General features: G+C 42.1%; 1 protein-coding gene across 1 annotated transcript in view; it reads left to right on the top strand.

Annotated features, from left to right (window-relative positions):
- The window catches only part of LOC120020442 (contactin-4-like), a 112,353-nt gene that overhangs the window by 89,218 nt on the left and 4,997 nt on the right, over positions 1-18,138 (top strand). The window contains exons 11-22 of the mRNA XM_038964109.1: positions 2,785-2,912; positions 3,490-3,662; positions 4,293-4,295; positions 6,725-6,842; positions 7,211-7,369; positions 7,712-7,861; positions 8,685-8,755; positions 9,643-9,877; positions 9,992-10,107; positions 10,661-10,841; positions 11,404-11,516; positions 13,402-13,570. Coding sequence (XP_038820037.1) covers positions 2,785-2,912; positions 3,490-3,662; positions 4,293-4,295; positions 6,725-6,842; positions 7,211-7,369; positions 7,712-7,861; positions 8,685-8,755; positions 9,643-9,877; positions 9,992-10,107; positions 10,661-10,841; positions 11,404-11,516; positions 13,402-13,570 — 1,616 coding nt within the window. The remainder of the gene's footprint in view (positions 1-2,784; positions 2,913-3,489; positions 3,663-4,292; positions 4,296-6,724; positions 6,843-7,210; positions 7,370-7,711; positions 7,862-8,684; positions 8,756-9,642; positions 9,878-9,991; positions 10,108-10,660; positions 10,842-11,403; positions 11,517-13,401; positions 13,571-18,138) is intronic.

Raw genomic sequence — 18,138 nt, 5'->3', positions numbered from 1 at the left:
CCTATGTCAGACATGGTCTCAGCTCAGCCTGAGTGAATACATATTTTTAAGAGCTGCAGTGAAATTGTTGATTTCTGAGCTTGCAGTTCACAGCTTTTGTTTTGCTGGAACAGTGTCATGATAGCTAGGAGTTCATAGCATTGTTTATGCATGTTTACATTTGTTACATTTTGTTATATTTTAAAATAAAGTACAATCATTAAAAACTTTGGCAAACAATGAATAGAAACAACTTCATTGTTATGAGGTTACTTTTATGTTGTATAAAGTAAACCACTTTTATCTAGATTGTGATGTGGAAGTTTTACAAACAATGGGGAAAATGTTGCAAATAAACAATTGAAGTCAGAAGTTTACATACACTTAGCCTGGACTCATTCAAACTCGTTTTTCAACCACTCCACAAATGTCTTGTTAACAAACTATAGTTTTGGCAAGTCGGTTAGGACATCTCATTTGTGCATGACTTATAATTAACTGTATCACAATTCCAGTGGGTCAGAAGTTTACGTTAACTGTGCCTTTAAACAGCTTGGAAAATTCCAGAAAATGATGTTGTGGCTTTAGAAGCTTCTGATAGGCTAATTGACATAATTTGAGTCAATTGGAGGTGTACCTGTGGATGTATTTCAAGGCCTACCTTCAAACTCAGTGATTCTTTGCTTGACGTCATGGGAAAATCAAAAGAAAACAGCCACAAGTGGTTCATCCTTGGGAGCAATTTCCAAATGCCTGAAGGTACCACGTTCATCTGTACAAACAATAGTACGCAAGTATAAACACCATGGGACCACGCAGCCGTCATACCGCTCAGGATGGAGACACGTTCTGTCTCCTAGAGATGAACGTACATTGGTGCGAAAAGTGCAAATCAATTGCAGAACAACAGCAAAGGATCTTGTGAAGATGTTGGAGGAAACAGGTACAAAAGTATGTATATCCACAGTAAAACGAGTCCTATATCGACATAACCTGAAAGGCTGCTCAGCAAGTAAGAAGCCACTGCTCCAAATCCAAAACCGCCATAAAAAGCCAGACGAAGTTATGCAACTGCAAAATAGAACTGTTTGGCCATAATGACCATCGTTATGTTTGGAGGAAAAAGGGGGAGGCTTGCAAGCCGAAGAACACCATCCCAACCATGAAGCACGGGGCTGGCAGCATCATGTTGTGGAGGTGCTTTGCTGCAGGAGGGACTAGTGCACTTCACATAATAAATGGCATCGTGAGGGAGGAAAAATACGTGGATATATTGAAGCAACATCTCAAGACATCAGTCAGGAAGTTAAAGCTTGGTTGCAAATGGGTCTTCCAAATGGACAATGACCCCCAAGCATACTTCCAAAGTTGTGGCAAAACGACTTAAGGACGACAACAGTCAAGGTTCTGGAGTAGCCATCACAAAGCCCAGACCTCAATCCTGTAGAAAATGTGTGGGCAGAGCTGAAAAAGCGTGTGCGAGCAAGGAGGCCTACAAACCTGACTCAGTTACACCAGCTCTGTCAGGCGGAATGGGCCAAAATTCACCCAACTTATTGTGGGAAGCTTGTGGAAGGCTACCTGAAACGTTTGACCCAAGTTAAACAATTTAAAGGCAATGCTACCAAATAGTAATTGAGTGCATGTAAACTTCTGACCCACTGGGAATGTGATGAAAGAAATAAAATATGAAATAAATCATTCTCTCTACTATTATTCTGACATTTCACATTCTTAAAATAAAGTGGGGATCCTAAGACATGAAATTTTTACTAGGATTAAATGTCAGGAATTGTGAAAAACTGAGTTTAAATGTATTTGGCTAAGGTGTATGTAAACTTCAACTGTACCTTTGACTGTTGCTTTGCACCTCAGAACTGTACAGTATTGTACAAGTCTGAATGAGTATACTTTATGAGTATACTTTCCGACTTCAACTGTATGTAGTCTACAATCGTCCCTGATTAGTATTTCAGTAATGTGCCTTTTTCAACGTTGTTGCTCGAGTTTCCTCGGTATCTCACTGTGTCCAGACAGCCAGCTACAAGTGAGATGGCTCTTTAGTTATATCTGCTTTCATTACCTTTTGGAAAGGTGGTCGATAGGATCTCACACATGTTGTATAATTACAAGGCCGCAGGTAAAGATTCCAATTCGGAGTGAATCATCTCTCTCTGTTGTTCTGCTCTCTTCTCCTTCCCCTGTCCTCATTGGCCTTAGTGTCCCACTGTGTATTCTATTAAAATGCACATTTAATCTTTTGTGCTTTCAATAGCATGTCGACACAACAGCAAATCTGTTCTGCTTCAACTAAGATAATTGCTCTGTTCTGAAATGTGCAAATGTGCTTGTAAAGAATTCAGTTTTTAATTCATGAAATACTTGTCATTCAAACTACAACATGGATGTAGGCTATTTAAGCAATAAGGCCCGAGGCGATGTGGTATATGGCCAATATACCACGGCAACTGACTGTTCATAGGCACGACGCAACGCTTGTATATTGGCCATATATCACAAACCCCTGAGGTGCCTTATTGCTATTATAAACTAGTTACCAACATAATTAGAGCAGTAAAAATAAATGTTTTGTCATAACCATGGTATAGGGTCTGATATACCACAGCTTTCAGCCAATCAGCATTCGGGGTCTCGAACCACCCAGTTTATAATCGAGATGAAGCCACAAGTGTTGATGTATTTGTATGCTAATCATCATTTAGAATCCCTATATAACCCAGTCAGTGCTATCAAATCATTATTGATCCTGATAACAGCAGTTGTCTGTTCCTTCATTTTTGTCAGACGGACTATTATGGAGGATGGAACTCTCCGTATCACCAACATCAGCAAATCAGACGGAGGGAGGTACACCTGTGTGGCCAGGAACCCCTTTGGGACATCAAGCAGTACTGCTACTCTGGTGGTGAAAGGTACTTTTCCGGACACCGATCTCACTACCTTTTAAGCAGATGGTTTAAACCTGTGTTTAGAGGGGTAAATACTAAGCCAAGCATGAAATTGATAATGAAATATATAGTTGTTTTATGTTCCTGCTGGTTTGACAGAAACATAACTCATCATCCTTGGTTTTGTCAGCTGTGAGTTATTGGTCATACAGCAGAGGGGAGAAAATCCCTGGCATCTAGAGTAGTGAGGAGAGAGATGTTATGTTCCACCCAAGTCAGACATTTCATGTTGATTTAAAAAAAGAGCTGCTGTTTAAATTAGTTGATTTGGCTGTTTTAATAACTGATGGTTGTACATGGAGTATTAATTTGACACCATCATTGCATTATGTTGAATTATTCAGTCTCAAGGCTATATCAATACAACAACAAAAAATTCTCCAAACATGTTAATTGGATTGAAAGGAATAAGCATTTCATTTAAAACATCTTGTCAACATGAACAGGACATTTTTCCAGCAGCAGGCCTATATTCAAGTATTGTAGCACGGCTCCAGTAACACATGATCCTGTGTGTTTGTTTTTCTGTGTTGTCAAACAGAGCCAACCAAGATAACGGTTCCACCACTGAGTGTGGATGCCACTGTGGGACAGAGCATCGTGTTGCCATGTGAAGTGTCCCGAGACTCCTCCCTGGATCCCACCTTTAAGTGGTTCTTCAACGGCAAACTCATTGATTTTAACAAACAGGACCACTTTGAGATGATAGGAGGAGTATGTACCTACTCTGCCTTCAGAAAGTATTCAGACTTGTTGAATTTTTCCACATTTTGACAAGTTACAGCCGTTATTCAAAAAATATTTAAATATTTTTTTCCCCCATATCAATCTACACACAATAATGACAAAGAAAAAATGTATTTTTTATTTTTTTTGCTTATAGGAATATTACAGCCCGGACTTGAACCCGATCGAACATCTCTGGAGAGACCTGAAAATAGCTGTGCAGCAACGCTCCCCATCCAACCCAACATTTACATAAGTATTCAGACCCTTTACTCAGTACTTTGTTGAAGCACCTTTGGCAGCGATTACAGCCTCAAGTCTTCTTGGGTATGACGCTACAAGCTTGGCACACCTCTGTTTGGGGAGTTTCTCCCATTCTTCTGTGCGGATCCTCTTAAGCTCTGTCGGGTTGGATAGGGAGCGTTGCTGCACGGCTATTTTCAGGTCTCTCCAGAGATGTTCGATCGGGTTCAAGTCCGGGCTTTGGCTGGGCCACTCAAGGACATTCAGAGACTTGTCCCGAAGCCACTCCTGTGTTATCTTGGCTGTGTGATTAGGGTCGTTGTCCTGTTGGAAGGTGAACCTTCGCCCCAGTCTGAGGTACTGAGCACTCTGGAGCAGGTTTTCATCAAGGATCTCCATGTACATTGCTCCGTTCATCTTTGCCTCGATCCTGACTAGTTTTCCCTGCCGCTGAAAAACATCCCCACAGCATGCTTCACCATAGGGATGGTGCCAGATTTCCTCCAGACGCGACGCTTGGCATTCAGGCCACAGAGATCAATCATCAGACCTGAGAATCTTGTTTTTCATGGTCTGATAGTCTTTAGGTGCTTTTGGCAAACACCAAGTGAGCTGTCATTTGCCTTTTACTGAGGAGTTGCTTCCGTCTGTCTACTCTACTATAAAGGCCTGATTGGTGGAGTGCTGCAGAGATGGTTGTTCATCTGGAAGGTTCTCCCATCTCCACAGAGGAACTCTAGAGCTTTGTCAGAGTGACCATTAGGTTCTTGGTCACTTCCCTGACCAAGACCCTTTCCCCCCGATTGCTCGGTTTGGCCGGGCGGACAGTTCTAGGAAGAGTCTTGCTGGTTCCAAACTTCTTCCATTTAAGAATGATGGAGGCCACTGTGTTCTTGGGGACCTGCAATGCTGCAGAAATGTTTTGGTACCCTTCCCCAGATCTGTGCCTCGACATAATCCTATCTCTGAGCTCTACGGGCAATTCCTTTGACCTCATGGCTTGGTTTTTGCTCTGACAAGCACTGTCAACTGTGGGACCTTATATAGACAGGTGTGTGCCTTTTCAAATCATGTTCAATCAATTGAATTTACCACAGGTGGACTCCAATCGTTGTAGAAACATCTCAAGGATGATCAATGGAAACAGGATGCACCTGAGCTCATTTTTGAGACTCATAGCAAAGGGTCTAAATACTTAAGTAAATAAGGTATTACTGTTTTTTTGTTTTGAATACATTTGCAACAAATTCTGAACCTGGTTTCGCTTCGTCATTATGGGGTTTTGTGTATAGACTGATGAGGAAATTGTTTTATTTAATCCATTTTTGAATGAGGCTGTAGCGTAACAACGTGAAAAAAGTCAAGGGGTCTGAATACTTTCCGAAGGCACTGTATATCAATGTTTCCCGACCCTGGTCCTCCAGTACCCCCAACAATACACCGACCCTGGTCCTCCAGTACCCCCAACAATACACCGACCCTGGTCCTCCAGTACCCCCAACAATACACCGACCCTGGTCCTCCAGTACCCCCAACAATACACCGACCCTGGTCCTCCAGTACCCCCAACAATACACCGACCCTGGTCCTCCAGTACCCCCAACAATACACCGACCCTGGTCCTCCAGTACCCCCAACAATACACCGACCCTGGTCCTCCAGTACCCCCAACAATACACCGACCCTGGTCCTCCAGTACCCCCAACAATACACCGACCCTGGTCCTCCAGTACCCCCAACAATACACCGACCCTGGTCATCCAGTACCCCCAACAATACACCGACCCTGGTCATCCAGTACCCCCAAAAATAAACGTTGTTGTAGCCCTGGACAAACATCATTGAGGGCTTGATGATTACAAGTTGAATCAGGTATGCTTGTCCAGGGTTACAATACAAATGTGTACTGTTGGGGGTACTGGAAGACCAGGGTTGGGAAACTCTGACCTGTACTGTACAGGAGACAGCCAATACACAGGCGTCTCTGCTCACGTCTGTGTACTGTAACAGTACACCGACAAGTCAAACAAGACTAGGGCATTTAACATGGAGGCCTGGCCAGGTAAAACTTGTAGCGAGAGATGAAAACTCCCAGCCTGTAGCTGATCTTAGGAGTAAATCACATGATACTCAGCAGGTAGCCTAGTGGTTAGAGTGTTGGACTACTAACCGAAAGGTTGCAAGATCAAGTCCCCGAGCTGACAAGGTAAAAATCTGTCATTCTGTCCCTGAACAAGGCAGTTACCCCACTATTCTTAGGCTGTCGTTGAAAATACAATTTTTTTCTTAACTGACTTGCCTAGTTAAATAAATACAAAATAAAAAAATACTCCTGTGAACAAAGAAAGGAAAACAGAAAGGGGGAAACCTAGTCAGTTGTACAGCTGAATGCATTCAACTGACATTTTTCTTCCACATTTAACCACACCCCTCTGAATCAGAGCACAAATCTGTCTGATTACAGGATGTATCCTCTGGTCTGCTGAGCACACAAAGACCCTGCACTAAAATGGCCTGTATAACACTGACATTTTCACTGTCAGCATCATTTAGCAGAGCTCTTAAACTTCAGGAACTCGTTTGTTTAACACAAGGAGTGTTAGAACCAGTGTCACTCCAGTGTTCCTACCTGCTCTCTAAAGACCTAGCCTGGCCTAGTTCTTCCTGCTACTGCCATAGCGTACAGAGAGTTGAAATGTTATCAGAATAATTATTGGTACACAACATGAAAAATTGTTATTGAATGACTATTGGGAATTACTAGTATTGTTGTGAAATTACAATTTTTCTTGTTCTATTGTCATCAGGAATCAGCTGGTGATCTGATGGTCAGGAATATTCAGCTAAAGCATTCTGGGAAGTATGTGTGCATGGTACACACTGTGGTGGACAGTGTCTCAGCAGCAGCCGACCTCATTGTCAGAGGTACGCACGCACTTCCTCACTGTGATGCTACTTTGTATTCCTGAGACGCTGTAGCAATCATGTAAAGAGGAATTAGAAAACCTCAGACATTATCACACTCTATTCATTCTCTTTATTCTACTTCATTCAGTGTTAAATAATGACTACAGGATCATCTCTAAATCAATACATTAATTTTCCACTTCTCCTTCCTTTTTGAGTAATTTTGTATTTCCCCTCATCAATTGAAGGATCTTTAGCTCCGCTGGGTGAAATATTAAATGTCTTTCTCTTTTGACTGCCTTGCATGAAACTGGTTTAATCCTGCCATCCTTTTTTGGCTGACACAATAGAGCTCTTTGACAGTGGTTGTCTCCCTGTTCTGTCAGGACCACCCGGTGCCCCAGAGGGTCTCATGGTGGGGGAGATCACTGACTCCAGTGCCCAGCTCTCCTGGGGGTCTGGGCCAGACAACCACAGCCCTGTCACCACATACACCATCCAAGCCAGGACCCCCTTCTCCATCGGCTGGCAGGCTGTCAGGACAGGTAGCTACAACACCAGCCCATCCATTTGCTTAGACACTACAGCGTTTATGAAAGTGTTTTCTACAGGACATTATATTCAGAGAATGTTTCTGTCATAGAGATGTATAATTTGGTGGTTTCTGTACTATGATAATATTGTGAGAAGAGTCAACTTTGGGGATGATGTGAACAGGAGTATTGCTTTCTTTTTACTCATTCGTTATCTCAGGGGCCTTCTTGGATAAGTTATATTGACTGAATTGTATCACAGGCAGTCTTTGATAACATGGATGCTTTCTGAAATGTAATTTGTTGATGGATGAGAATCAATATGTATTTAAATTCTAAATTCTTTAATCCTAGTTCCTGATTCTGTGCCTGGACAGATGTTTCATGCAACGGTGATAGATTTGAACCCCTGGGTGGATTATGAATTCAGGGTGGTGGCTATCAACAATGTGGGTGTTGGAGAGCCCAGCATGCAATCCAAGCAGATTCGAACGAAAGCAGCAGGTACTTTTTAATTCCTTTCTGTCCTCTCGTGTTGAATCTGTCTGATTAGTGTAACTTGTATTGAGTGTTCTGTTCTTCCCCTGATAGATTTCACCATGTAGATCCCACAGTCACTTTTATCGTGCCTTTCTCATCGCTAATTATGTGTAATGAAGACAGAATCAGCTTTGTTCCAATCGACAGACACCGAGACAGGTGTTAATGATTTACCTAATAGGCAAAGAAAGTGAGAATTTGTTCATGTGTTTAGATGACACGGCTGACACAGCCATGTGGATATTGACACTTTTGATACTTTTGCTCATCAGATTAGAACCAACCGAGCAGGATGCATCATACCCTTTAAGCATTTAGATGCTGTGTACATCAGCATGCAGGAAAACCTAACATGATTAATTCATGTCAGCAGTATCAACAGGAACCGTGTGAAATACCCACGCATGCCATCAGGCAATGACTTAAAAGGGTCTATTTTGAGCGGGTTAGCAGAGTGCGTCCGACTGGCTCACTGAATCACAAGAGAGGAGAACACATGGAGGTGACACACTGTATTAACTGTGTGTGTGTGTGTGTAACCTTTATTTAACTAGGCAAGTATGCACAGGCGCTTATGCCAGTATCAACCCAAATGTAATTGGATAAAAGAAACAAGCCTTTGCTTTGTGAATTTAGGAAACCGTATTGCGATTAGGGGCACTATGATAGTGATATCAAGGCTTCTGTATGGTTTTGGAGTAGTAAGGATTCAAATATGCCTTTACTCCCCCCTCTGAAGGAATACACATCCGTATATTAGACACTGTTGTTGTTTCTGTCCATCCAGTTCCTGAAGTAGCACCGGGTAATGTGAGTGGAGGAGGAGGTAGCCGAGGAGAACTGGTTATCCAATGGGAGGTAAGCTTGCTGATCAGATTTATTAGAATATGTCTTCATTGTGACGGCTGTTTTCAAATCACTCTGCTGACATGAATGGGGTTTGACAGAATTCTCTACGGCAATGTGACTTCAATTAAATGGGTTTTAATTAAAACAAGAGCTGTCTTGCCTAGATATTTGCCTCCTCCAAACGGCTCCCCTGGTGTGTAAATCAAAATGCAAGATGCAGCGATGGTGGAAATTGTATGTGCATAAATCTAGGATGATGTCTCAGACTGGGTGTTTCTGTGGATCTCTTAAAGTGATTTGGCTTATCATGCAGAATGGTTTAGGAAGTGTGTATAGCTTTGGATATAAAGGTAACTGCCAAAATAAAGGAAGCACCTTGGCATTAACTCTACAAGTGTCTGGTATATATTGGAGGGATGCGACACCATTCTTACATGAGAAATTGTATCATTTGATGTTTTGTTGATGGTGGTGGAAAACACTGTCTCAGGCGCCGCTCCAGAATCTCCCATAAGTTGTTCAATTGGGTTAAGAGATGGTGACTGAGACACACACACAAACACACACACTCTTCACTGAGATCTCTTCTTCTAGCCATGGTAGCCAAAATAATGGGCAACTGGGCATGACCCTAAGCATGATGGGATGTTTTAATTGCTTAATTGACTCAGGAACCACACCTGTGTGGAAGCACCTTCTTTCAATATACTTTGTGTGCCTCATTAACTCAGGTGTTTCCTTTATTTTGGCAGGTGCATGTATTATCTTGTTGATGTTGTGGTATTTGGCTATTCAGAATTTGACTTTTCCAGTTGATATAGTCATTTGATATTCAGTTCACAACCAATGGGGAAAAAATCTACAATTTATGCTGTCAAAATGTCTTTGTCTCATAGCCGATACCAGAGGAACTACAGAATGGAGAGGAATTTGGATATATTCTGGCTTTTCGTTCTCTTGGTACAACCACGTGGAAACAGACTGTGCTGGCTTCACCTGATGCATCAAGATACACCTTCAGGAACGACAGCATCCCTCCCCTCTCCCAATTTGAGGTGAAAGTTGGAGTCTACAACAACAAAGGAGAAGGCCCATCTAGCCATGTGGTTGTAGTGTATTCTGCAGAGGAAGGTTAGTGCCTTTGACTATTGGTCAAGTTGTTGATGAAACGGAAAGTTTGGGTTAGTTTGACTTGAATGTTTACCATTTTTTATAATATTCTTGGTGTCATCTTTTCATGTTTAGAGCCCTCTGTAGCTCCATCCAGAGTGTTGGCCCGGACGCTATCAGCCTCTGAAATCGAGGTATACTGGGAACCCATCCCCCAGACAGCCAGCAGTGGGAAGATCATTGGATATGAGGTATGAAAAATATTCCAACATTCATGATGCTGGTAGAGAGCAGAAAACAACATGATAGATATTATCCTCAGTATGATTGACTCTGCAATGGGTCGGCATGCATTTAAATAGAACTGCCAGTGGCAAAACTTGACATCTACCCTACCCTGAAAAATTGCTTGTGATACGGGTAGATTTCTCACCATCTAATCTGGAGAATGAAGAGGTCTGTCCAAAGCTGTTCTGGTCTCCCAAGGACCCTTATACCCTGGCTGCTACCCTGCCTGAGAGGTGTTCTATAAATCACCACTCACAAGTGTGAACATCATATGTCAATTTCCTCCACAACAAACATTGTCCCTCATGATGGAACACCCTGAGGATCTTACCCGTTCTTCCCTTAGTATAGCCCAGGACTGGCTGGCTATAGGGAAGGCCCAGGTTAACTTGACCTTCATTGTTCACTCACAGCCCCTGTTCATCAGGTCCATAATGAAATCAGCAAACAACAGTGCTGGAAGTGTTTCTAATGCTGCCAGGAGGTCTGGGATAACCTTAATGTCTTTGGTTCCAGGTGCTTTGTTGGGAGGAGGGGTTGCAGGAGAGTGATGCTGAGATGGTGAAGGTCACGGACACTGTGGCCCTTCTCTCTGGACTCATGGGAAGTACTGTGTATCTGATCTCAGTCAGGGCCCAGAACAGCGCTGGAGCAGGGCCTTCTAGCCTGGCAGTCAATGTCACCACCAAGAAACCACGTGAGTTTTTTTCTGAGATGGGACAGCTGTCACATGCAATTTGAGCATTTCTCTCTTTACAAGTCCGCTTTCACGTTCATGAAGCCTGCATATCCCGCAGAGGTTTACATTAATGGAATTGTGGTAAAATGCAGCAGGATACAATACGGCTTCAATGACTTTGGAGCCTCTGTGAATCCTCTACATCAACAGCACTGCTGAGACGAAACACAGTCATCTGTGTATGGTCTTTACTGCATGTTGACTGCAGACAAACGGATGGAATTGGATTATCTTATACCTACAACATGAATTAGCAGGGCCCTCTTTTAAAAAATTACAAAAACCTGTGACAAGATGCTGTTTGTCTTGACGTCTCATGGAGAGGAGGCATGTTTATGAGCTTATCAGAGTTAGAGGCAATCATTCAGCCACTAATCTTGTTCCCTTCTAGTTGAGATTTCCTTCATACAGCAGCGATAAGGGGATGGTTAAAGTAAGAAAGTAATTTAGGAGTTATTTCAGCTATTGACGGAATTTTACGTGACTAACTCGAGTTGCTGTATGATTGCATATCTTTCAGCACCAAGTCGACCTCCAGGGAATATTGAGTGGAACTTGACCAACTCCAAGATCTTTTTAAAGTGGGAGCATGTCAAGGCATTGGGAAATGAGTCTGAGGTGACAGGATACAAGGTGAGTGTTGTCAGTGGAATAGCAGAATCTTTGAAAACTAGGAAACAAATGCAGTTTCTTGGCTAACCTCAGCAGCTATGTTCTCTATAAATGACTCCCTGGTCGCAGTGGAAATATAAACCTCAGCACTTTCAGTATCACATATGGATTGTCCCTGTCTGGCCGTACAAAATTAAAAATTCTGTTCCCAGTGATATGACCCAAAACCCAATGTTTCTCCATTGTGCTGGTTTTGCACTGAGTAGGTTGATTGAACGTCTGTAACATTTCGATTTATGAACACGCAAAATGTGACCTTGTTGATGGCTGTTGATACATTCAGTGAAGATTCCTGCCTCTCGATCTCTCTGAATGCCGCAGTAGTAAAAAGACCTGCTGTGTTTGAACCTGCGTTACAGGAAGCGTTTCATGTCATCCTGGGTATCTGAACTCTTGGAGCATTCAGTAGAGGATTAGGTTCTGCTTTCTTTTAAAGTATACATTTTCTAATTGACTGATCGGATGTGGCTCAGAGATTTGAGAGAGAAGGTGAGGAAGCAGCTAGGAGCCTGTGAAGCTCCACATTCAGACATCAGCCTCCGCAGAGCGCCGCAGGGGGACGCCAGCCTCCGCTGAGCGCCACGTGGGGGGGGGACGCCAGCCTCCGCTGAGCGCCACGTGGGGGGGGGACGCCAGCCTCCGCTGAGCGCCACATGGGGGGGGACGCCAGCCTCCGCTGAGCGCCACATGGGGGGGACGCCAGCCTCCGCTGAGCGCCACATGGGGGCCACGCCAGCCTCCGCTGAGCGCCACATGGGGGCCACGCCAGCCTCCGCTGAGCGCCACATGGGGGCCACGCCAGCCTCCGCTGAGCGCCACATGGGGGCCACGCCAGCCTCCGCTGAGCGCCACATGGGGGCCACGCCAGCCTCCGCTGAGCGCCACATGGGGGCCACGCCAGCCTCCGCTGAGCGCCACATGGGGGCCACGCCAGCCTCCGCTGAGCGCCACATGGGGGCCACGCCAGCCTCCGCTGAGCGCCACATGGGGGCCACGCCAGCCTCCGCTGAGCGCCACAGGGGTTCACCCCCTCCACTGAGCACCACAGGGGGCCACACTAACACCTCACACTATAATTTGCAATTCATGGCATCTTCTGGAAAGAGCCTGCATAAAAAAATACAATACATTTCTTTAAACTATTTGGCTGATCAAGAAAATACTATTTATTTTTCTGAAGAGTTTGGCTTTCTCTGAGAAGCATTTTTTCTTTCTTCAAAGAAACAGTACAGAGGCATTATCCATAAATCAGTCATTTCTCTTTAAGGTCAAACGACTTGCATCGCTTAAATCAGTATTGTTGACATCAGATACTCGCCATGATATTCCCTCTCCCGTCTCAAGGTTTTTGTATTTATTATGGATCCCCATTAGTTCCTGCCAAGGCAGCAGCTACTCTTCCTGGGGTTTATTATGGATCCCCATTAGTTCCTGCCAAGGCAGCAGCTACTCTTCCTGGGGTCCAGCAAAATAAGGCAGTTTATAGATTATTTTTTAAACATTACAATACATTCACAGATTTCACAACACACTGTCTGCCCTCAGGCCCCTACTCCACCACTACCACATATCTACAGTACTAAATCCATGTGTATGTGTGTGTATAGTGCGTATGTTATCGTGTGTGTGTATGCATGTGTCTGTGCCTATGTTTGTTTTGCTTCACAGTCCCCGCTGTTTCATAAGGTTCATAAGGTTTTTTTCTGTTTTTTAAATCAAATGTTACTGCTTGCATCAGTTACTTGATGTGGAATAGAGTTCCATGTAGTCATGGCTCTATGTAATAGTCTGTTCTGGACTTGGACTGTGAAGCGACCTCTTGTGGCATGTCTTGTGGGGTGTGCAGGTGGTGTACCGTCAGAACTGGCTTGGAAAGAGCAGCGTGGTGGAGACCAACAGGACCAGCGTGGAGCTGCATGTCCCCTCTGGCGAGGACTACCTCATTGAGATCAAAGTCTTGAGTGGTGGAGGTGATGGCAGCAGCAGTGGCCCCATCAGGATACCAAAGATGTCCAGTAAGAGATTACTGTTTTTGTCTTTCACCATTCACAGGATGAACTTTTGGGTTTCCAAAGTGCCTTAAACAAATGTCTGTCTCATAACTATGAGTCACCCAGGTATGCTTGTTAATGTGTCTTTGTCTTTTTCAGGTCTTAACTCAAAGGGCCATATCAGCTCAGCTCCAATGAACATTTGTGTAGTTATGTTTTTTATACTTTCAAGGTTAACTTTGTAACTTAAAAATGCCTTTTATGAACTCTAACTTTGAGAACCATCTACTCAGCAAAGTATGTGGCAGATTATAACAAAATTGTTATTTTATGTGTAGCATTCACTTCTCAAGAATGTGAAATCAACAGCTTAATATTTAGAGTATTCAATGCAGCTGCATTGCCTTATAATTGTATGCATTTTTGTATTAATTTGTCAACCAAGCTTTTGAGTGTTTTATTTCACTAGATTTTATGCAGAAAGGATAGGCTTTACATATGAGAAGATTGTTCTAATGTTTGACAATCTACATGAGCCTGGCCTATTTGTGCCTCATCCCTGTGTTCTCTGTGCCCTGTTTATTTGTTATTGTACAGTAAACGTTCTGTTAGGATGACTCAACTGTTGAAACGGCCATGGTTCACTCAGAGGTTGTCCTTTAATTTCTTCATGAAGCACAGTTACTGTATATGGTCTGTCTGGCCGCCGTCAATATTCAGCAAATTCTGTGAAAAATAATCCAAGTTCTGTGGTATTTGGACATTCTTGAGGTTTTACATATTCTATCATCAACATTTAACAGTATCATCATGGTCAATATGACCATCACAGACATATTGGATCAATAAACAGAACCTGGAGAAGATTGTATAACATGTTCCATTAATTTAACTCTTTCTCCTTTTTCAATTGTTTGGTAATCAAGAAATTTCAAGTTGTGTGCTTGATAGTTTATTTAGCATAAATGTGATATAGATGTTGCATAAGCCTTTTAATACTATTGTATTAACAAATTATATGTATCTCTGTGAGATGTTATTGAGACTGAATAAAATGTTTCACATTGAAATGTCCATTTTAAATGGGTTTTCATTTTAGATGTCTGTACCGTTTTGAAAGTTCCAGGGAGAATGACAGCCATCCTTTACAGGAGTCAGTGTGACATCCCTCTGCATTAATGGTTACCATTAAGTTACCATGAACAGGTAGCTACACAACATTGACAGCATGGCTGCTGTGCTCTCCCTCACCCAGGTTTTATTTTTGAACATGATCAACATCTAACTGAATACTTTGGTCCTTGGCTAGCATAAAATGAACAAATCCAACTCCTACAGTATAGTGTCAGTACATGCATGCAATTTGGATTGTTTCAATCAGAATTGAATTACCTGAATTGGATTTGATGCCCTGCAACTGGCAGAGGACACTGACCCGACTAATGAAAATTGTCAGTAACACCCACAAACATTGTCCAGTGCTTTACAAGTCATGATTATATACATGTATAGTGTCTTTTAGGGTAAGGGTTAATTGTGCTATGTCTATGGAGAATATAACAACCTTTCTAACAAGAGAAAATAATGTCTCCCTTCATGCCACCACAGGGTGGTATTTGTAAGCAGCTCAATACTGCTGAATGTATGGGTAGTGTGTGAATGTACCTTCCCCACATGAAACCAATCAATATGTGAATCGTAGGCTTCGGATCTATATGGTTGCCTGGAGACGATCCCTTCAAAGCCTTTTGCATACAGATTGTTAATTATCAATTGCTCATGAATACAGAAATTACAGATTATTTTCCAGATAGTTTTAGATTACTTGTGAGAAAGGAAAATCAAGCTTTTAAATGCTCATGTATGAACTCTATTGAACACTACAACTATGATATGATTGAAGCAGGTTGACTTTGTCATGAATCTTGCTCTGGAGGCAGAACTGAGCGATTTCCGCTAGATGGGCCAGCTGCAAAGTCAAAATTGCCTATAGATTCATAAAAACAAAAATGTGCTTTTTGATTTTAATTAAAGGTTAGGGTTAGCAATGTGGTTAGGGTTAGGTTTAAAATCTTATTTTAGAACTTTGTAACTGTGCCAACTAGTGACCACTCTGCAGAGCTGCCTCCAGAACAACATTCATGACAAAAAACACTAACCTGCATGATTGAAGGTTCTCCACATTTTATTCAGAGAGAACAAAGATTGTCTCCGAAAACAAATGGATTTGCAGCAGGCAATTAGAATGGCAAATACACAGGTAATAGGAATAGCGGGTGTCAAAGAGAATCCACAGTTCCATTGTGAATCAAGCTAAATATTGTTTAATTGTTGTTTCTTTCTACCAAATCAATTTATCATGTTGTATACATGATATTGGAACGCTGATATCTGATATTGTTATATTTCCTTCTTACTATGTTACATGTCAACATTACCAGCAACAAATTGACCTGCTCACACACAGGATATACTTCATAGTGTGCCAGGTAACGTTTTAGATATATATAATTTGCTGACCTAAATATATTATATTTTTACAAAGCACTGTGTATCACATGACAGGCGACATTTCCAAGAAGAGGCGTGACATGAAGAATGCGACGTCTATGCCATAGCAGAGTACTGTAAGTGTTTTCCAGCCAGCCACACACAGGAATAATCTTGTCATGTTGGCTGACAGGTAAGTGTCTGGACATGGACATTAATCTCCTGATACCTGCTCTAACTCTGAGGAGAACCCAGGGATTTCATAGCCGACACCAGGCTGTCTGAAAACAGAAGCAGGTGTATTGTAGGAATGAAAGTAGATCCAGTGTACTAATCTGGTTAAATAAAGGTGCAATGTCCTATATGTCACTTTGTTGCACCAGGTGTCTCAAATAAAGCACAGAGAACTAAGGTCTCTTTTAACAGATTATTTTTCATTACACCATCAAAATATCAATCATGAAATGTGATTTAATATTAAAGATGCCTTATTGTGATTATTCATTATTTGTAGCCTGAGAGGGACATACACATTTTTGAAGGTACAGACAGCATTGTATTTCTCACAGTAACATTAACTGTGAAGAGATATGATCTAGACCTCCAGGTGGAGTTATATTCCTCACTCTGACAGAGTTGAAGTATATCAGTGTCATCTTTACTGTCATATTTGAGAGAATAAGTCTGATGTAAGTGGATTGAGGGGAGAGATGAATGATATACAGGTAACAGTGAATAGGGAAAGTAGACATTTTCAATATACCAATAATTCCCATCAATCAATCACACAATAAATATGTATCACTCCATTACTTACGTTAATACATCAAAAAACTATCTAGATTAACAATATATAGTTTTATAAGGAACTGCATGTTGTCAGATTATATAACAATTATGATCTGTGACATTTGTGATTTCTGCACCATTTTCTACTGGCCTTCACAACCCAGTCATACTCCTCTCACCATCCACTGTCAGTCTTAAATCATACACACAGCAGTCTTATTCTTGGCAATACTTAAATAGATGTTAGATAGAGATCAGTTAATTAAAGTAGGGACAGAATAGATAGCCCCTCCTAAGGCCATGTAATGGATCTTATGCAGCAGAGCCAGAGAACATTTGGCCCAGATTTCCCACAGAGGTGGTGAAAGGTCACTGCATACACACAAAGGAGGGTCAAGGTTTATAGGAACTCCCTGGAATTGCAATAATGTCGGTGATAGAATGAATTTGTCGAGGTTCAAATAAAAAATGTGGATGTTGAAAAATACATTTTGAATTGTCGAGGTGTGTTGAATATCGAAATCATTGATTAAAGGCCCAGTACAGTAAATAACATGTGATTTCCTGTGTTTTATAGATACACTGAGTGTACAAAACATTAGGAACACCTTCCTAATATTGAGTTGCACCCTATTTTGCCCTCAGAACAGCCTCAATTCGTCTGGGCAAAAACTACAAGGTGCCGAAAGCGTTCCACAGGAATGGTGACCCATGTTAAATCCCATAGTTGTGTCAAGTTGGCTGGATGTCCTTTGGGTGGTGGACCACTCTTGATACACACGGGAAACTGTTGAGCGGGAAAAACCCAGCAGCTTTGCAGTTTTTGACACACTCAAACCGGTGCGCCTGGCTCCTACTACCATACCCCATTCAAAGGCACTTACATATTTTGTCTTGCCCATTCACACTCTGAATGGCACACATACACAATCCATATCTTCATTGTCTCAAGGTTTAAAAATTCTTCTTTAACCTGTCTCCTCCCCTTCATCTGCGCTGATTGAAGTGGATTTAACAAGTGACATCAATAAGGAGGGATCATAGCTTCACCTGGATTCACCTGGTTAGACTATGTCATGGAAAGAGCAGGTGTTCCTAATGTTTTGAACACTAAGTGTATATTTCCATACTATGATGTTGGAATAATACTGTGAAATTATGGAAATTACGATAATGCCCTTTAGTGTAAGAGCTGCCTGAAATTTCAGCCTGTTTTGGTGAGATGGAGTTTTGGCATTTTAATTGAAAACAATCCCAGTAAGGTACATAATTGTTACCCAGAAATGATTTGATATTGAGATAAAAACGTCTGC

The sequence above is a fragment of the Salvelinus namaycush genome, chromosome 2 (genome assembly GCF_016432855.1).
Source record: "Salvelinus namaycush isolate Seneca chromosome 2, SaNama_1.0, whole genome shotgun sequence".
NCBI classification, from domain to species: domain Eukaryota; kingdom Metazoa; phylum Chordata; class Actinopteri; order Salmoniformes; family Salmonidae; genus Salvelinus; species Salvelinus namaycush.
This window is presented reverse-complemented; position numbering and strand designations above follow the sequence as displayed.